Genomic DNA, 22,255 nt, shown 5'->3' on the forward strand with positions numbered 1-22,255 from the left:
TACACATACAATACAACCATTCTAAACTCTTATTACAATCACAATGTGACTATTTTTCCAAAGAAATTGGCGATAAATTTCATATAGTATCTAAATATTTATATATATATATTGTTCATTGTTATTACGATTTTGTATCTTTTGTCTGAGTTATATTTTTACGATCAATACAAAGATATAATCTTTTATGAAAAATTAAATTTGGTAATGTCACGATCAAATATTGAATTATATTGAAACTTAAGATATTATTAAACAATTCAAATCATATGTAAATTTGTTAGGCAAAATCAGTTTATTATTAAAATATCAAAGATAACTATTCCAATAAACATCAATTGTCTTATCATAAGACAAAATTACAAATTTTCAAATGTACCTGTTTAAAAAGTCAAAAATACATATTTTGACTAACCTATGAAAAATAGTTTTGTGAATTACTGGGAATTTTTTAAAAATAAAATTTCATTTTATTTTAAAAGTAAATTGGAAACTTATTTCAAAGAAAAAGTGGAAAAAAAAAGAAAATAATAAGAAAATTATAAGAAAATAAATGAGTTTATATATTGATTAAGGAATAAAAAAATTGTATATAATATATATTTAGTTATGTATTATAATGTAAAATATTTAGTTCAATCTCAAAACGTATGTTTTAGAATTTTATAAATTAAACTTCATTGATTTTTGAAAATTTAATAATATATATAAAAGATTAATATGAATATTCAATTGGATATTACAATGAGACCAGAAATTCGCCTAGATGCAAAATGGCTCAAAACAGATTTGAAACGTCTACTTTATCGAGATGGTTTAGCTGAACTTTGGAATGAAATGGTACGAGATGGAGAAATTGTAGGTTCTTTTAGTGACAGCCTAGTCAATACAGCAGGGATAATAGCTAGAAAAGGTATAAAAAAATATAGTACATCAATTAAATGCTGGTTAATTAAATTTTATTTTAATATTTGTAGGTGAAAGTGGACATTATTATTGCAATATGGGTGTATTAACATGTCCTTGTTGCAATGGGATTTGTGGTCCACAACATGGATGTAATTGTGAACCATGTCAAAAATTAGATGAAGAAGAAGCAGCAAGAACAAGTTCATTTATAGAAAAAAATATAATAGCTGAACATGTAATGGATTCTTGGCTTTGGGGTTCTCAGCCATGTAAAGAATTTTAATATATATATATATTTTTATATATATTATTTTAATATATATATAATATATAATAATATCAATTTTTCAGCTATTCATGATTTAACAACATGTATTAAATTATTAATTAAGGAGCAAAGAAAATTATGTTATGAAGTTGCAAATAATACATTATCTGCTATAAGATTAAGACAACGTTTGGTAATAGCACGACGATATTTTATGGCTCATTCCCGTCATAAACCTCAAGAAACTAAAGATATTTCAACAACATCAAAACCTACTATCAAGTTACAAAAAATGTATAATAATCAATATTAAGATTAAAATAGAAATTATTAGAATATTTTTTATTTATACAATAAATATAAAATATTTTAAATATCATGAATACATTATAAAATTATAAAATTTATGCGCATGTATATATGCATGATTTTAATTGATTGACTATTAATTATATATTATTTAAATTAGTATTTTTTTTTATATTTAAAAAAATATATATATTATCAATATATCATAAATGAGTATTCTTAGAATATATATAATTTCAGTGTAAGATCAAATGAGAAGCCTACATTAGGTTTAGCACGTGTAGGATCTCGTGCAGCACTAAATTTTTCATTTGCATATTTAAGACGAGCTTGGAGATCAGGAGAAGATGTAGAATTTTGCAGTGAACTTTTATCTGAATCATTGGAAGCCTTACAATCATTACCTGAAGCTACGCTTTTTGATGAAACTAATGTTTCTCAAGTATGGTTAGAAGTTGTAGAACGATCAGCAAAATTTTTGAGACAAGTTGTTACAGGGTATTTTATAATTCATTATTTTAATTATCAAATTTGTTTATTATATTTTTGTTACATGAAAATTGTTTTTGTTTTTAGAGATATAGTTAGTGGAAGATCATGGTGTCCTATTCCAATTGCTGATCAGCACACTGCTCTTTGTTTGTTATTAGAATTGGTGACACAGAGAGCTACATTATCAAGTTTATTAGATTCTGTATGTTTGCTACTTCATCTGAGTGGTAAACATAAACATCAAGATAACCGAGTAATGCCACCTGGAAGTATGGCACCGTTGGTACCGTTATTAAGACGATTAAATATGATACCAGCTTCTAAGTCACATCGAATAGATACAAATATTGCACCAGGTCCTTGTGAAGTTTTACTTAAATATTTAAGACTTCCTGAAGATGATTCTACATTCGTAGATTTACGAAAAGCTGCAGTTATAATAATGTGTAATCTGAGTAGATTAGCTGCTCCTCTTTTGCCTCCTATTATTGCTAATAGATTTCAGAAAAATCATAATCAAACTTTTCAAGAAGTTATAGCTTGGGGAAGTGTGAAATTTGGTAATGGATCCTCTCCATTTTATTATGATACAATTGCTGAGCTTGGCATCAAACAACTTTGTTGTACCGAAAGAGCTCTAATGATTCTTTCGGTTAATGGAAATGTTTATATGATGTATTATGGATCAGAAACTCAATATCCTCAAAGAGTATATGGATTTTCGGAAAAACCGATTACAATGATTGCTTCACATTCAGATGGTACACATTATTTGGCATTAACCCAGGATAATTCCGTTTATTCTTGGGGAAATGGCGACGGTGGACGACTAGGTCATGGAGATAGGGCATGGTATGACGAACCAAAGCTAATTGAGGCTCTAGTTGAAAAGAATATTACATTTATAGCGTGTGGAAGTACGTATTCGGCAGCTCTCAGTTCAAATGGTGAATTATACACTTGGGGAAGAGGAAATTACGGAAGATTGGGTCATGGAAATTCAGACAACGTAATGATTCCTACGTTAGTAACTGCTCTAAATGGGCACATGGTTGTATATGTGGCATGTGGTAGCGGAGATTCTCAAACATTATGTGTCACAGCTTCTGGTATAGTATTTTCTTGGGGTGATGGAAATTATGGGAAGCTTGGTAGAGGAGGTTGCGATGGATCTAAAACACCAAAAATAGTGGATAAATTGTTAGATATAAATGTGGCAAAAGTTTATTGTGGTGGACAATTTTCAGCAGCTTTAACCGCATATGGTGAAGTATATACTTGGGGGAAGGGAGAAGCTTATAGATTGGGACACGGAAATGAGGATCATATTAGATATCCGAAAATAATTGATATATTGAAGACAAAAAAAGTAAAAGACTTATGTGTAGGAAATTTGCATATATTAGCGTTAACGGAAGATCAATTGGTATATGGCTGGGGTAGAAATGATTATGGTCAAATTGATCCGGCATTAGGCACTGTTGTACCCGAACCGACTTTATGTCCAACATTATCTGGGAAAAATGTGATTGGTTTAGCTTGTGGACCAACGCAAAGTTTTGCTTGGTGTACATCAGCTTGGTCAGTAGCGAACAGGGTAGCATTTGTTGTAGATATTTGCGAAGAAACTTTTCGATTATTAGATACATTATTGAACAAGGCATGCGAAGGATTACCAAGCACACGACCACCTACTCAAGATCGCGAGTGTTTAGCAGTCGCCACATTGAATTTAATTCGATTGCAATTGCACACTATGATAACGCATAATATCGATAGTAAATCAGTGGGATTGGCCAATACACCATTATTAAACTCTTTGAAACAGCGATGCGTTATGCTTGCAAGCAGCATCGATATTTTAGCAACAATTCAAGAAGCAGCTCAAGCTGTTTTACAAACTGGCTGGAGCATTTTATTACCGACGGCGAATGAACGTGCAAAAACATTATCGAATTTTTTGTCAAAAACGAATTATAATAATTTTGAACAAATAAACGGTAGTAATGGTCAACAATTCATGGCAGATTTGCTAGTATCTAGTTTAATGGCAGATGGTGGCTTGGAATTGGCGTTGAAAATTGCTGTAAAAGCGGAAACAAGTGAACTTGCTGACGAAAAAGAATTTTCTGTGAATAATAATGCTAGCAAATCAACCGATACAAAACAAGCAAAAGAATTGAATTCGGAAAAAAATAATACAAGTATATCATTGTTACAACTGGTGAAACAGTTGATTAAAAATGGTACCTGTATTACGCAATCAAAATTATTAATAGCTCATCAATTGGCTCGCAATTTCGAGGAATCGCAAAGAAACGATAATTCTCCTAGCTTGAATCTCCTTTTAAAATTTCAACGATTATTAATTGCACAATTATATGAGTGTATCGATGACGTTGGAACAAAAAAATTACGTGATCAGGAGATGCTTGGAACAGAGTTGCTTTTAAAAAAATATCTTTCACAAATTTGTATTCATGTAACCGAAATAATGTCGTTTGCGGTTGAATTAGCCAATACTTGTATCAAACAATTTATATTAGTTACTACCGTTTTAAGAAGTGACATTATAAGTGTTTTATTACCTGAATTGATTACATGTCTTATTTTGTTGCAACACGATTATCCATTATTATTGCTTAATATGAATTGGATGGAGGTAATGGCACCAATATTAGATGCGCTCAATCGATTCAATAAATTAATACCAACAATCGAGAAAAGTGAAACAGATGATCTTTCTTGGCCAGGTATCATAGCTCCACAGCATGGTAATAAAATATCAATTTCAGATGAACCTACTACTATTCGTTGGGCTGATCTAGAAAATCACAATCGTGATGGCGGTCTTTGGGTAGTAGTGAATAATAATGTATATGATATTCAAGATGTTCGATTTGACGAAAGATCAAATTCTTTGGAAGGTCTTCAAAGAACTACCACTAGTTGGGATGTTAATTCCGGTGATGAAACGAATGTATCATTTTCTCATGATCAAGTATCGCGAAATATGATGGATTCTTATTTTGTTGGTTATTATTGCCATTCTGAGCCAGAAAACACTGAGGTTAAAATCGATGTAATGGACGTGTGTTCTTGTTTACTTGATACAGAAAGAGCTTTAGGCTTTCTTTTAGGCTTACATGCTCACAGAATGCGACAAAGTTTACCTTTACAAACTGCTGAAGAGGAAGCTGGTCGCTGGTTAAATGCGAATTTCTTCAGAGGTGGATTACAAATTTTACAACCACCGAATCCTTATGAAGAAGAGAAAGGAGAAGCGAGAAGCAATACCTCGACAGCTGCAAATTCACCCACAGAACCTCCACTTCCTACGCGTATAAAAAACGAATTACAAAAAAACGAACGTCGAGAAGATGATCGAGTTACAGCATTTATTTATGCTTTAGCTGAAACTCATAAAACCGATGCTCAAGTTCAGTCATTTTTAACGATTATTGATAAATATTCAAAAGCGAACAATCTTTTAGCACATACTGAGTTTTGCGGTGATCATCCAGTTGAAGAAGTTAGCCGACTTTTAATGGCAGTTATAATAAAACATCTTGCTTTGGGTTATCAAGTGATAAATTTGATCGATCACCAAGAAACAGGAAATGAAAACAGTCCAAGACTCACGAAACAATTGGCTGAAATGATTAGAACAATTCATCAAACAAAATGGAATTTAATTAGAATTAGACAACAACAAAATAGAAGTTATAAAGAGGTATGTGCTCCAGCGCAAGAAAAATGCAGATTTCTTTTACACGAAGTAAGATCAGCGACAAGTTACGAAATCAAAGGATTACATGATTTAAAATTATTATATACTGTTGCAAAATTTCGGAAAACTGTTAAAACAATAATCAGAGATATTCGAAAAAACAGAGACTCATTAAGTAAACCAGAAGATATTTTGAATGCTTCGATTCAAAATGCGAAAATGAAAAATAAATCTGATGAAGATGTGTCTATAACAATGATTATGACGACAACAACAACTACAACAACAATGGCATCGACACCAGTTATGGCAACTATAGCTTCGACAATGATGACATCAATAATGACAACAACTATATCAACGATGACTACAATGACAATGACATTAACGACAACAACATCAACGCCAACACCGACACCAACAACTACATTAACAATGTCAACACCAATGCAAACTTTGACTCCAATTTCGATTCCGATTCAAAATTCAATACAGAAAGAAATGAATGGAAAACATTCGTCAATTTCACCAAAATTAGAAAATTTATCAGGTAACAAAAAAACATTTGCTAAAATAACTGAAAAGATGAAACAGAAAACTTTGAATATTGATTCGAGTGAATTAATGGTAAATATTATAAATTTTGTAATTACCGAGGACAGTGGAGATGTCGAAACTTTACGTCGAGCTATGTATTGTCAGATGCAACGAGCAAAGTTACGTGAACAAGGAATTGTAATGATGCAACAATTATTACAGAAAGATTATTTGATAACATCGGTAAAATATTCATTATTAAACGGCTGGCTTGGCTTTTCTCACGAGAATAAATCTTTGGCTAATGGAATAATGCATTGTCTTGAAAATATTCAGTCAGTAACACCATATCAAAAGTCGAAGATCATTTTAGCCGAGGCGGAAATAATTTCTTGGGCAGTGCAAGCTTTACGAGCATATGTTATTCAAGCAGAGATTCCGAGTAAACCAAAAATAAGCGACAAAAGTAGTTTGAATCAAGGAACATATACTTGGTTGCGAAAATTACCCAGAGCAAGATTTTTATTAACGATATTAGGAATGTTAAGCAATTATCAGCATGCAAATGAGATTGGATTATTAATAAATTCCGGTTGCGTGTCAAGCATTTTGACATTGCTTAGACAGATTGGGCCATCAATATCTACAGAGCAAGGCGTAGATACGGAAATGAATATAGATGCAAAACCAAAAGATATACCGGTGAATGTCATATACGAAGATAGTTTTGAAAAGAATAAACCGCAAACTGTTCAATTAACTGGTACTGAATTGGCGGCTTTGATGAAAATAGGTACAAGAGTAGTACGCGGCGTTGACTGGAAGTGGGGTGATCAAGATGGGCCTCCACCGGGTGAAGGCCGAGTAATCGGAGAACTTGGGGAAGACGGTTGGATTCGTGTACAGTGGGATAATGGTACTACCAATTCATATCGTATGGGTAAAGAAGGAAAATATGATTTAAAATTAGCTGAACCACCGACGCCACCAGAAACCGATAGCGAGATTGATTCACCACAGGATCTGGCTAAAATCGATAAGGGAAATGATTTTGTGGATGTCCATCCGACTACTTGTCTGAAATCCGCCTCTATTACCGTACTTCGTGTTATCTTACTTTGTTGTGGCATCGAAGCTGATAAAGTTACTCCTTCTGCTATAAAGATACTCGCGTCTGTATTACGCGGTATTTTATCTCTCGCATATAAATCCGATTTTAATACACATTCTCAACTTGCAAAAGAACATCATGAAACCTGGGCAACTCTCGGCTTATTAAGAGCTATTGCTAAATCTACTGAACTTTGTAAATCTCTGAGTACCAAGGCATGGATTGATTTTCTTTTAAATATAATAGCTGAACAAAGAAATCCAGATTTGGAAAAGCAGATAATGACGGTACGTTTACTTACTGCTGTTCTACCATCTTGGTCAACTGACAGTTCTAGTCAAATGTCTTTTCTTGAAAAAGTTTTTCGTATATTAGGACATATTGCACTTAGCTGCGATTTGGGTACTAATTTCGAACTTTATTCGAATAAATGTCGCGTTTCATTAACTGCTTCCTATAGTTCTACCATAGTCGAAGAATTGATTTCATTAATTAGATATCTGCATTCTCTTTCAAAGTGGAATGCAACTTTGAATTCTTTTCTCGCCTCAAAATTATCACTCGCTTCTGATTTGTTAAGTGACGGCCCATTATTTCATATACAATTAAATGAAAATGGAGGTGAAAACAGTGTAAACATTCAGGATACAGTGATGGCAACTCTTATCGTTGTTGGAGGTCTTGACGATAGACCAAGGATCGGCGGTTTGATCGAAATCGATGGTCATATAGGTACTATATGCAAATTTACTAAACATTCAAAAATACTTGTACAAATACATGATGATAACAATGCTAGTACACGCAAGAAAATTCCATTTTTTGGAGTGAGGCAACTTAGCGAAAAGTTTCGTTTAGATCGAATGCCTATGCCTGATTCTTTCATCTCTACCTGGGCTAATTTGTTATTAGGTCATCGAAGTATGGATAAAAGACCAAATGGTATGCCAGTAATAGCTGGTTCAGTAAATGCATCCATTTTACGTAATCAACAACAACAAATTGCTGCATTAAATGCCGGAAAAATTATATTAAATTATCAAACAAAATTACGAAAAATATTAAAATATATAATTGACAAAAATATCAGCAATAATAGTAACAATAATAATAACTATAACCAACAGAATCATCACTATTCTCATCATTACTATTATCGTCACCATTATCACCAGCGTCAGATTGACATTAGTGATCATATCAATGATGAGAATAATTGTGAGGTTGATGGTCGACGATGGGATAAGATTAATCGAATCAATCGTGCTTACGAAGATCACGGTGAAAACAATGATAACAACGATATTGAAGAAAATGAAGAAGAAAATGAGGATGATGAAGACAATGATGACGACGATGAAGATGACAATGCAAGAGTAATTATAATTGACAGTACAAGAAATAATGGTAATAATAGCAATGATAAAAACAAAAATAATAACAATGATGACAAATTTGAAAATCATGGAATTAGTAATGTTATTAATCGAGACATAGATAGCGAGGATAATTATGAAGAAACTAATGTTGATGGTAGAGAAGATTGTCGTAATAAACGAACAACTCTATTTCAAGAAATGCTGACGCGAGCTACAAAACCACAACCATTAAAACCCATATTCAAACATAAAGAATTGGAAGAGGCTGCACTTACAGTTTCTCAATATTTGGCCTCTGAATTAAGACACTCTTTAATTCAAGTAACAAACATAATAATCACGGGCACAGCATCAGGATCAGCCTCAATAGGAGGTATAGCAACAACTGCAGGCCCATTTTCAGAGCCTGAGTCTCCTGTATCTGATTGTTCTTTGATATCGTTGACATCTAGTCAAAAAAAACATTGCAAAAGTACTGGAAGGAAAAGTCCTTTACCAATGAGTCCATTAGTTGCCCAATTGATAGAGATGGGTTTTCCAAAGAAAAGTGTAGAATTTGCGATTAAAAGTTTGAGTTCAGCTGTTGGATTTATTACAGCAGAAAGCGTGGTAGCTTGGCTTCTTGAAAATCCGGATGCTACATTAAGTGATAGTGAAACGTTATCAAGTATATATGGATTATCGGATCCTGAAGATTCAACCAGTGAAAATATTGATGAATCTCCGTCGACGCACGAAGCTATTTCTTCTTCAATAATACCACCAAATTATATGAAACGTTCCGATTTCTTATCGGTCGATGAATACGCGATTTATGTAAGGGATAATCTGATACCAGGTATGTTAGTAAGATGCTGCAAAAGCTATGAAGAAGTAGAATACGGCGACATTGGTCAAGTTATAAAAATTGACCCGGAAGGTTTACACGATTTGAATGTTCAAGTTGCATGGCAGCGCAAAGGAGGAACTTATTGGGTAAGATTTATTCATATTGAACTTCTTGGTCATCCACCAATAATTCCAGGCCCAGCCACATTAAAAATTGGTGACAAAGTAAGAGTAAAAGCATCAGTGACTGTGCCGAAGTACAAATGGGGTTCAGTGAATCATCAAAGTATTGGAATAGTTACAGGTATAATAAACAATGGGAAAGACGTGGCTATTGATTTTCCGCAACAAAATAATTGGACTGGTTGTGCGATAGAAATGGAACGAGTCCCCTCTTGTCATCATTCAGTCTCATGTAATTCTTGTCACTTGCTACCAATATCCGGTCCACGTTTTAAATGCAAGTATTGCGAAAATTATAATCTCTGTGAAAATTGTTTTTATACGAAACGATGTCATCGACATGGCTTCAATCGAATCGTCGAGCCAGGCTCAGCAGCAGTATATGCTGGTAAACCGGGAAGGTATCATAGACAAGATTATATAGAATCATCTCTAATCGATGATTGGTCTAAATGTATAAGAACATTAAGAGTTTCTTCGCCACAAAGTTGGGCAACACGATTATTCGATGGGTCTGGTTTATATTGGCAGAGCCCTCAGGGAAAACATTGGATTCGTATGGAAATGTTGTCTGGTATATTAGTTCATTCATTGAAAATAATTGTAAATCCACAAGATGGCAGTTATATGCCATCGCTAATTGCAATAAATGTTGGCGAATCATTCAACAGTTTAGTAGAATTGGCAACAATCAGCGTACGGCATACTGACACAAGTGTACTTTTACTCCAAGATATGAAAGAATATTATCCGTGTATCGAAATAGCAATAAAGCAATGTCGAAATGGTGGTATAGATTGTAAGATACGCGGCCTTCAAATAATCGGCAAAAGAAAAGTATTTGAGAATCAATTAGCAACATCTATTTCATTTCTAGCCTCAGATTGGGAAATCATTCAAGAGCAAATGAACTCTCAACGTGGATCTGAACCACAGCCTCAACATTCGGCTGTTTATGTCTGGGGATTAAATGATAAAGATCAACTCGGAGGATTAAAAGGATCGAAGATTAAATTACCCGTTTACAGCGAAGTTCTTTCAAAATTGAAACCTGTTCATATAGCTGGTGGTAGTAAAACTCTATTTGTTGTCAGTCAAGAAGGAAAACTATATGCATGCGGAGAAGGTACAAATGGTCGTCTTGGACTTGGAGATGATAGTAATGTATGCGAACCGAAGTCTATCCCATTTTTGAGTCAATATGTAATCAAGAAAGTGGCTGTACATTCAGGAGGAAAACATGCGTTAGCTCTCACCCAAGATGGTAAAGTATTCTCTTGGGGTGAAGGAGAAGACGGCAAGCTAGGCCATGGAAACTCCCTCTCTTTAGATAAACCAAGATTAATTGAATCTTTAAAATCAAAAAGAATACGAGATATTGCATGTGGATCGGGTCATTCAGCTGCTATAACTAGTAGTGGAGAATTATATACTTGGGGTTTAGGCGAATATGGACGATTGGGTCATGGTGATACTGCAACACAATCAAAACCAAAATTAGTACAATCTTTGGTTGGTCAGCGTGTAATACAGATTGCATGTGGTAGCAGAGATGCACAAACGATGGCATTGACAGCAGATGGATTGGTATATTCATGGGGTGATGGAGATTTCGGTAAACTAGGTCGAGGAGGCAGCGATGGTTGTTATACACCATTATTGATTGATCGACTTAATGGTTTGGGAGTGGTGCAAATCGAGTGCGGAGCTCAATTTTCCCTTGCATTAACTAAATACGGTGAAGTATGGACTTGGGGTAAAGGTGATTACTTTCGACTCGGTCACGGTAACGATCATCATGTTCGAAAACCAACACTGGTCGAAGGACTTCGTGGGAAAAAAATTATACACGTCGCTGTTGGTGCTCTTCATTGTTTAGCGGTAACAGATATCGGACAAGTATATGCTTGGGGTGACAACGATCATGGTCAACAAGGAAACGGTACAACAATCGTTAACAAGAAGCCATCGTTGGTTCATGAACTTGATGATGCAAGAGTAAATCGTGTTTCTTGTGGTTCTAGTCATAGCATTGCTTGGGTTTTGACCGATCAACCAGCAATTAATAATCAAGAACCAGTCACATTTCCGACTACAAAGGATCCGCTAGGTCAAATGTTGCTTACATTTAAAAGCACTATTACTGGATTGGAAGCAACTGATTTAAGCAATTATCCGATTCCTTCTTGCTTTAAAACATCTACCGTTTCTCAACTAAACGGTGGTGATATCAATAATGGTGACGTAATCCTTAACATGTCTACTTTTTCTTCCGGCAACAGACCTTCTCTCTCGAGCATTATTCTCTCGTTGGAAAGTAATGTAGCGAAACAGCAAGCATTACAACATGTGATAAATGCACTTCGTATAATACAAGCTCGAATCATTGTAGTTACGGCACTACAAAACCATTCAACATTAAAATTAGCTAATAGTAATGGCAATATTGGTATTAACAATAATAAATGTTGTCCGATAACCGAAATAATAGTGCCAGATGGAACAATTACTGGATCGAATATCATTAGTGGAGGACATAATCATGTATATCAGAATGTGGGAGATAGTGCACAAGGTGGTGGAGAAGCACCAGCAAATGCTGCGGAACTCATTAATTTAGTAAATAATAGCCCGCGAACGAGTCCCGAATCTGAAGATTATCCATTAGCAACTGTTTTTCCTTCAATGTCCAGTTCTGCTAGTTTATCCTCACGTGCTTCAAAAATGTCAAGCAGCGCAATGAGCGTAATTGCAGCAACTCTTACATCTAACGCGCAAATAGTTGGCGAAGGAATCGCTTCAGATCGTAATTTGGATGATTTTACATGTACTTTGACTGAAGAGGATGGTAGAATGCTGATCGATTTATTAAAATTAGCTGTTGCTAATCGAGTATGCAAAGGAGCTAAAGAGACAATATCTTCGGTATTGATCGCATTAGCAAAAGTAAATCATTCGATTCGTAATATAGTGCTAGAAATTTGTATTACAGAGTTGGAGGATACAGTAGCGAATTCGAATAATAGAAGCAATGTACCACAACCGATAGTACAAGAAAGTCCACATCCATATATAGATGGTACAACGTTGACTGGTCATGTTAAAATATCAGGTGCAGAGGCTCTTAGAGTTGAATTTGATCGACGTTGTTCCACTGAAAGACGCCACGATCCGCTCACTATTATGGATAGTAATAATCGAGTGGTGGCTGTGAAGTCTGGTAGAGAATGGAGTGAATGGGCTGCTGAGATTCGAATTCCAGGTGATGAGCTCAGATGGAGATTTTCTTCGGACGGATCAGTAAATGGTTGGGGATGGCGATTTACAGTATATCCTGTGCTTGCGAGCCTCGCACCGCACGATCTAATCTCAGATAGAGCAGTTCTATCGCAACCTTCTATTGCACTTGCTGAATCTCTTCTGGATAACACTTTGATCACGTTGGATAGAAATATCGCGACACGATTAACAACTACTTTAGCTCAATGTAGTCAATTAAGCGTGTTATCTGCTCAACAACGAATGTGGGCGTTAAAAAAATTACAAGTCGTCTATTCTTCTGGACCAGGTATACGCCCGGAAATCGCACTTTCATCACTTCTCGGATCATTGCCTCAGGCACTACTGAAACAATATACTTATGAAGATCCTTTGGTCCGCGGTGGAAAACAATTAATGCATAGCGATTTTTTCAAAGTTCTTGTAGCTCTTGCCTGCGATCTTGAATTGGATGGTATGCAATGTTGTTCGGAAATTCATAAATGGTCTTGGTTTCGAAGATACTGTCTTTCCATACGGGTTGCCAAATCTCTTATAAATCGAACGTCTCTTCCAAAGCCATTCTGTCTTGAAGTTACCAAACAAATTAACGAAATGATAACAGACAAAGAAGGAAACACCAAAGATCATGAGAATCATGAATTATTCAAACAGGAACATGATGAACAACTGTTACAATGGTTAAATCGTAGGCCGGAAGATTGGATGTTATCATGGGATGGTTCTGGTGCTATTTATGGTTGGGGTCATAATCATCGCGGACAATTAGGTGGACTTGAAGGAGCAAAAGTGAAACTACCTGTTCTTTGCGAAAGTTTGTCTGCACTTCGACCTGTCCAGCTTACTGGTGGAGAGCAAACTTTATTTGCAGTTACTGCTGATGGAAAAGTCTATGCAACTGGTAAATTTTCCCTTCTTTTCTTTTTCTTTTTTTTTTTTTTTTTGATTCAATTTTTGTTTTATTTATTATCTTACACTTTTGTTTATCATATAATAGGATATGGCGCTGTTGGACGTCTAGGAATTGGAGGAACGGACTCTGTTATGGTACCCACGCTTTTGGAATCCATTCAGCACGTATTCGTTAAAAAAGTAGCTGTTAATTCAGGAGGTAAACATTGCCTTGCCTTAAGTTCTGAGGGACACGTTTATTCTTGGGGAGAAGGAGATGACGGAAAATTAGGACATGGAAATAGATTGTCGTATGATCGACCGAAATTAATTGAAGAGTTATTGGGTACCGAAATTGTTGATATAGCTTGTGGCGGTCATCATAGCGCGGCAATCACTAGCGCTGGTTGGCTTTATACTTGGGGAAAAGGTATGGATAGAAAAGTAAAAATCAATAATGTCGAATAATAAGAAAACAAATAAAAACAAATATATATATACATAATTATTATCTATTATTATCGATTTAGGTCGATATGGACGATTAGGACATGGAGATAGCGAAGATCAATTGACGCCCAAATTAATCGAAGCTTTACAAGATTATAAAGTAATTGATGTAGCATGTGGAAGTGGTGACGCGCAAACCCTTTGTGTTACTGATGATGATAATGTTTGGAGTTGGGGTGATGGAGATTACGGAAAACTAGGTAGAGGAGGTAGTGATGGTTGTAAAATTCCAATGAAAATCGAATCTCTCGCAGGACTTGGTGTCATTAAAGTTGAATGCGGCAGTCAATTCTCGGTAGCATTGACAAGATCAGGAGCAATATACACATGGTAAAAATTCAAATGATTAATTTTTCAATGATTTTAAATTCTTTTGTATTCTTTTGTATGATTTTAAGTTTCTTGTATTCTTTTGTAAAAATCTTCATATCTATTTAAGTAGGAATTAAAAAAGAAGAATTAAAAAAAACAGAGGATGTATTTTATTCTTTATATAGCTAGAAAATTGAATTTTCATTTTTTTTGATCGTCTTTCATTTTTTCATTTAAATTATGATAATTACATAGATAATTGTACATAAACAGGGGTAAAGGAGATTATCATCGTTTGGGTCATGGAACAGATGATCATGTGCGAAGGCCACGTAAAGTGGCAGCACTTCAAGGAAAAAAAATCATTTCTATAGCAACTGGTTCATTACACTGTGTAGCATGTACCGATAAAGGAGAAGTTTTTACTTGGGGAGACAATGATGAAGGCCAGTTAGGCGATGGAACAACAAGTGCGCTTCAGAGACCAAGATTAGTTCATGCATTGCAGGGTAAAAAAATAACTCGAGTTGCTTGTGGTAGTGCTCACACTTTGGCATGGAGTACAATGAAAGCTACTCAAAGCAAAATGCCTGCCACTACACCAATGGAGTATGATTTAGTAAAAGATTTACCTTTTCCTGTGCTGCACAATCGATTAGTGCTTCTTCATCATTTTGCTGAGTTACTTTGTCCATGTTTGCCGATGTATCCAATTACTGGTCCAGTTAGTTTGAGTAAATTAGCACCTATATTAGTATACAGCATTAAAGAAGCAACTTTCCGTAAAGTGGTTCAAGCAACGATGGTCAGAGATCGACAACATGGACCAGTAATAGAATTAAATCGAATACAAGTAAAACGAGCTAGAAGCAAAGGTGGATTGGCTGGACCAGATGGTATTAAATCTGTTTTCGGTCAAATGGTTTCAAAAATATCTTTATTAACACAGGATGTTCTCTTTTTTCCTCATAGGATTTGGAAAGTGAAATTCATCGGTAGGTTAATAAAAATTTTAATATTAAATATAAAACAGAAAAAGAAAAATATGAAAAGAAAAAAAAATTTAAAAATAGTTTAAGATAAAAATTAATGAAATCATCTCACGTTCTCAACAGGAGAGAGCGTAGACGATTGCGGTGGCGGATATAGCGAGAGTATAGCAGAAATGTGCGATGAATTACAAAATGGTTCCTTACCATTACTTATACCAACACCAAATGGTCGAGATGATAATGGCACTAATAGAGATTGTTTTCTTTTGAATCCAATAGCTGATTCACCATTACATATGAATATGTTTCGATTTCTTGGAATTTTAATGGGTATAGCTATACGAACTGGTAGCCCACTGAGTTTAAATTTGGCAGAACCTGTGTGGAAACAACTTGCGGGTATATCGTTAACGCCTGCTGATTTAACTGAAATTGATAGGGATTATGTTCCCGGATTATTATGTATTCGAGATATGGATCCTGATGAAAAAATGTTTCAAACACTTGAAATGCCATTTTCTACGCCATCGGCTGTAGGACACGATGTATCTTTGTCTAGCAGGTTTTTATATTATTACATTATTTTTTGTGTCAATTCTAACATTTATGTTCGATTTAAATATATAAGATATTAATATATTTTCGGGATACTTTTAGAGGATCTATTATAGAGATCAAAACAAATATAAAAATTTGTATATAAAAATATTGTTATTAAATTATAAATAATTTAGATTCACATTAAGTTAGATGAAGTGAGAGAAAAATAGAGTGCAATAGAATAGTGTAACAGAAATAATTTGATTTGATTTTATTTTCATCTTGTTTCGTTTTTAATGCAAACTTTGATTCTTATGATTTAACAAATCGATTTTTCAAAGTTACATAAATATATCAACATTTTGAATATATAATTATTAGATAATCCCATAAACAATGTTAAAAATTCAGTTACAAAGAATCATTAATTATATACATTTATTATATGTTTTAAAAACAAAATTAAATTGATAGTTTAGATAAGAATTAAATAAATAATATCCAGCTTTGATACATAAAGGATTGTTGTTTGAAAACTATAAATAATTTTTTTTCAAGTATAAATGATAATGTCTGAATATTGATATATGACAATGATAGTACAATGAAAGTAATAACAAAAATTAAACAATGTATTAAATTCATTATTATTTAATGAATAATTAAATATATATTAAATTCATTATATTCTTTAAAATCAACACTAAAGTATTATCTATTATTTTTCTTACAAAATTTTTTAATTTTTTAAATAGTAATAGAAATTAATATTAAATAAATTTTTTAATAAGAAAGACTAAATATTTGTTTTGAAAAAAAATTTGAAAAATTTTGAAAAAAAAGGATTATTTCAATTATAAGAAATAATTCTTACAAATAAAAATTAATAGATTAACAATTTAAATAAATAAATTAAAATATTATATTTGTGTATGCATGTGTGTGCATATATATACATTAAAATCATTTTTTTGAATTATTATTATTATTAATAGGATGATTAATTATATTTTCAAATATTAAAAATATAAAAAAATATTTAAGATGATAATTATACGATATTAAGAAACATATATCATAATAATATTTGATTTTATTATAATTTTGTATAAAATTCAATTAAACTTAAATTTTTAATAGAATATAGTTTTATATTTTTTATTGTATATTTTTATAAATATTTTTAACATCAAAATTTTCAAAACATTATCTATGTATTTTTAAAATAATTATAATAATTGCATATGCATAAATTGCATATTTTGTATTGGATTTGTTAAATTATTAATTATTGTATTAACAGTAATGTTAATATAATAATGTTATTCAGACTTTGTACATTATGAATCTGTATATTTCACAAAATAATATAATGTAAATTCTGATTAATATTAGAACATATTATTTTAATTTATTATATAAAAATTTCATTCTTATATGAAAATTATACTTATATTACTTATACAATACTTATATTCTTCTCAGGAATTCTTTTTTTGTATATTTTCATGTATTATATGCGAGCATTAAAAATTAAATTATATTAATAATTAGTTATTGAAATTTTATTTTAATTCTATTTATTTTAAATATTTTGATAGTAAAAAAATCACATGGCGAAAATTTTGATTCTCTTAGGTAATAGTACTAATTTATTATGTTTAATCCATTTATATTAAAAGAATCATATGTTAAATATATATTAAACATAATACATGAATATATTATATATAGTTAAATATATAGTTAAATATAATAGTTAATAATTGAATAATCTATAATATTTGCATCGAAAAATCAGATAAAATTATTTTCAAATTTGCTCAATCTTTAAACTGTGATAACTTTGCTAAAATTCATTTGAAATTTATAAAAACTTTTAAAACTCATTTTAAAGTTTGATCTTTCTAATTTTAATCCATTTTATTGAAATCAAGAAGATAAAAACAGAAATATATCAAACTTCAAAATTTTCTTATTCGTTAAATGTATAAAAATATAATTTTTTCTATAATATATTTTTATATATAAAAATATCGAAAAATGTAATTATTTGCTTAAAAGATAAATCAAATATTATCTAAAAATTCTCAACAGGAGAGAGCGAAGTAAAGTATTACTAAAAAATATCAAATTTTATAATAGTAAATTCTATAGATATATATAATAGATATATATAAGTTTATAGAAATTGGAAAAATGAAATGACAAAAAACAAATTAAAATCTAAATTTTTTATTATTTAATATGTTAGATTAATTTTATTTTAATTGACATTTTTTCTATAAAGTTATTGTTCTTATATTTAATAAAATTTTTTTTTTATTTTTAACTTGTATTGGAAAGTATGATAATTTTTCTCAAAAAAAAAAAAAAAAGAAACTTAAAAAAGCACTTTTTTTTACCAAATTACAATTATTTAAAAATGTTTCCAATTTGTAATTATCGAATTAAAATTACAAATAAAAATATTTTACATTATTCTTGAGTTTATTATATAGCGTATATATCTTAAATATCAATAATATATTCTGTAATATAATATAATATAATATAATAAACTCTAAACACTTTCTTAACAAAATTCGTTAAATACCTCATAAATGTCTAAAATGCAAAAATATACAAATATATGCGAAATTGCTGAAATTTTTATCAATTATAATTAAATTAGATATAAAATTTCAATTCAAACAAATCTAAATCAATTTTTTGAATTTTAATCTTTATAAAATGTAAAAAACAATACATCTCATTGAAAAATAGAATCGTTAATAAAATTTTATAAAAAAAATTATTGATTATCTTCTAATATTAATAATTAATAAACATAAATATAATTACAAGAATGTACAATAAAAAATATAAATGTGATCTTTACAGGATAGACAAAATATTCCTTCTAATTTTAATTTGAAACATTTTTTCATATTTTTAATATTTACAAAAAAAAATCACATATTTTATATGTTTTATATGTTTAAATCGGATATATGTGCAAAATATAAAAAAAAGTTTGTCTTGTCGGCTAACATAAATAGATTCTATATTTTCAAATTGATGGAAATCTATTAAAAAATTTTTCTGAAAAATTGATTTTAAACTCAAGACCAAAATTTTTTTTTATTTCGTGTTTTATTCATTATAAGAATCAAATTTATTAAAAAAATCATGATTCAACTGTTTTCTTCAAAAATGATTATATAATTATATATGATATAATTATATTTTGCAACCAGATAGATCATAAATATTAACTATTATGATCTATTATTTTGATTATTATATAAACCTCTTTATTTGAGTATTATCGATTAAATATTCCTTAATATGAAATATATCGAAATACTTATTTATAACTAAATTATATTATTTTATATTACTAGGATTCAATTATATATTAATAAATATTAATTATATATTATTATATCACTATTGTGATTCACACATATATTCGCGTATGCGAAAAATAATTGCTATTTCATCAATAATGCACTATTTATTATCTATTTCAGATGAAACTTTCTATACGCATATATCAAAAATTTATAAATAATATTTATTGATGTCCCGGGCAAGTATTAATACATAAATTTCTTTTGCATAAAATCAAATTTTACTTATTATATATTATTATTATTCTAATTATTCTATTATTCTAATTATATATATTATTATTCTAATTATTCTATTATTCTAATTATATATATTATAATAATACATATTATAATAATTAAAAAAAATGTTAATAATTTACTATAATTATAAATTTTCGTTATGGGTGATATATTCAAAATATATAAAAAATATAAACAAAATTTATTTAAAAAATAATAGAATTTTAATATTATTTTTCAAAAAAATGATTGAATTATAAACTTTTGAAAAATAAAATAAATATATAAGTAAGAATATATGAAATAAAAAAAATTTTGGTCTTAAATTTTGAGATCAAAATTAATTTTGTATAAAATTTTTTAATAGATATTTATTTATCTAAAAGTGTAAAATCTATAATTATAGATTCAACAAAACTCTCTTACATCTTGTATTCTTTTCCTTATATAAAAATTTAAAAAATGACATTTTAGAATTGCTTGCTTAAACTTATGTAAGAACGATATTATTATTATTAATTATTTTTTTCAGATATCGAAAAATCACTCCAGAAAATAAACATGAATATGTCCAATTAGCTTTAAATTATAGATTACATGAATTTGATACTCAAGTATCTGCCGTTCGCGAAGGAATGTCAAAAGTTATACCTGTACCTTTTCTCGCATTATTTAGTGGACCTGAACTGGAAACAATGGTTTGTGGTAGTCCAGATATTCCACTCACTTTATTAAAATCTGTTGCAACTTATAAAGGTAAGCAATAATACATATTATAATATAATTTAATTTTTCAGTTCTCATTATATATTTATTTCTTAGGGATTGAAGCAACAGCTCCTTTAATACAATGGTTTTGGGAAGTAATGGAAGAATTTTCCAATCAAGAAAGATCTTTGTTTCTACGATTTGTTTGGGGTAGAACTCGTTTACCACGTACAATTGCGGACTTTCGAGGAAGAGATTTTGTCTTACAAGTATTTATAAAAGTATTTTCATCATATTTATATAATTATTTGCTATTTATTCTTATTTTTTCTTATCTATTTAGGTAATGGATAAATATAATCCGCCAGATCATTTTCTTCCTGAAAGTTATACATGTTTTTTTCTCTTGAAAATGCCCAGATATTCCTGTAAACCAGTATTACGACAAAAATTAAAATATGCGATACATTTTTGTAAGAGTATTGACACAGATGAATATGCTAGAGTACAAGCTGCAACCAATTCAGATACTGAAGAAACGGACAGTCTTGCTAGCGAAGAATATATTTCGCTTTAAAAAAATTAATTCCGCAATTATTTTTTCATGCAATTATGTTAAATTTTTTTTATTAATTTTTTTGAAATAATAATTTATCAAAAAAAAATTTTTTTCTGTTAAATTTAGTTTCAAACCAGATATTTAATAAGATAAGATATTTAATCTGTTAAGTTTAAGAAGTATACATTTTCTCTTTTATCTTTTTTCACATATACGCGTGTGAATAATTCAAGTTGTATTATAAAAGTTATATTGCTTACTATCGACAATATTCTGACATTCTAAAGTATTATTAAAAATTATTTATTATCAAAGAATGCTCTAGTGTATTATTCGTATGTTATTTGTGCATGTTACGCAATATTATTATTTATTTTATATTTATATATTAATATCTGTATAATTAGAAAACTGTGTGTATTGTTTTTATATTTGAACATAATTATCTGTATACTTTCATGTATTAGATATACAATTTTATTTTATATATGTGAAATTTTATTAAATTTAATATCATAGTTGATATGATAATTAAAAAAATTAATTTTTGTTTTGTTTTCCAAAATAAAAAACTAATCATAAATAATTTTTATTGTATTCATTAAATAATATATGAGAAAAATAAAATAATTTTTTTTCTGATATGATTATACTTCTTAAATTATAAAATAAAAATATAAATTAATAAAAGTATTTTGCGTTTTTATATCAATTTAATAAAAATATTTCTTGAATTTTTTTTATGTAATTGCAGATTAATATAAACAAATCATTATTATAGAAGATTAATAAATAATTGATAATACGATTTCATAAAATTCATGGTCATTAAAACGATAAAATATATATTAGAGCATTTTTTTTTATAATACGAAGTGCAATATTGAAATATAAAAATATTATATAAATTCATATTTTTTCTCATTAAAAATTTGTTTAATAAAACACACGGTATTTCTAATAATAAGTGTTTTAATTTATGTTTGAGCTTTTAAATTTTCAGTTGCATATTAATTATACGAGATTGAATTTATTATCTGCAATAAAATTACCAGATGTAATAATAGGTAAATAATAAAATTTATTTAATATTTTATAGAA

At 30.2% G+C, this 22,255-nt stretch overlaps 1 protein-coding gene across 4 annotated transcripts; it reads left to right on the top strand.

Annotated features, from left to right (window-relative positions):
- The first annotated feature begins 65 nt into the window (after positions 1-65).
- On the top strand, positions 66-21,468 carry LOC108004082 (E3 ubiquitin-protein ligase HERC2). 4 transcript variants are annotated; one of them, XM_017066743.3, is made up of 13 exons: positions 66-204; positions 660-913; positions 978-1,178; positions 1,261-1,471; positions 1,727-1,984; positions 2,063-13,926; positions 14,023-14,346; positions 14,447-14,756; positions 15,012-15,733; positions 15,854-16,292; positions 20,420-20,643; positions 20,710-20,864; positions 20,939-21,468. In XM_017066743.3, exons 2-13 carry the CDS (start codon positions 721-723, stop codon positions 21,170-21,172), a joined length of 15,135 nt encoding a protein of 5,044 aa, XP_016922232.2. In that variant the 5' UTR covers positions 66-204; positions 660-720; the 3' UTR covers positions 21,173-21,468. The 4 variants fall into 4 exon arrangements, 3 of the variants coding, with proteins under 3 accessions (XP_016922232.2, XP_016922233.2, XP_016922235.2); XM_017066744.3 differs by having other exon boundaries at positions 198-913; XR_009829297.1 differs by lacking the exons at positions 20,710-20,864; positions 20,939-21,468 and adding an exon at positions 19,786-19,844 and having other exon boundaries at positions 198-913; positions 20,420-20,498.
- The last annotated feature ends 787 nt before the right edge of the window (positions 21,469-22,255 follow it).

The sequence above is a fragment of the Apis cerana genome, linkage group LG3 (genome assembly GCF_029169275.1).
Source record: "Apis cerana isolate GH-2021 linkage group LG3, AcerK_1.0, whole genome shotgun sequence".
NCBI classification, from domain to species: Eukaryota; Metazoa; Arthropoda; class Insecta; order Hymenoptera; family Apidae; genus Apis; species Apis cerana.

Bases quoted from the DNA above. Each gene is read 5' to 3' on its own strand.
- LOC108004082 (XM_017066743.3), top strand. From the start codon at position 721: ATGAATATTCAATTGGATATTACAATGAGACCAGAAATTCGCCTAGAT. The intron at 13,927-14,022 runs GTAAATTTTCCC...ATCATATAATAG, and splicing joins TGGAAAAGTCTATGCAACTG to GATATGGCGCTGTTGGACGT. The intron at 20,865-20,938 runs GTATTTATAAAA...TTATCTATTTAG, and splicing joins GAAGAGATTTTGTCTTACAA to GTAATGGATAAATATAATCC.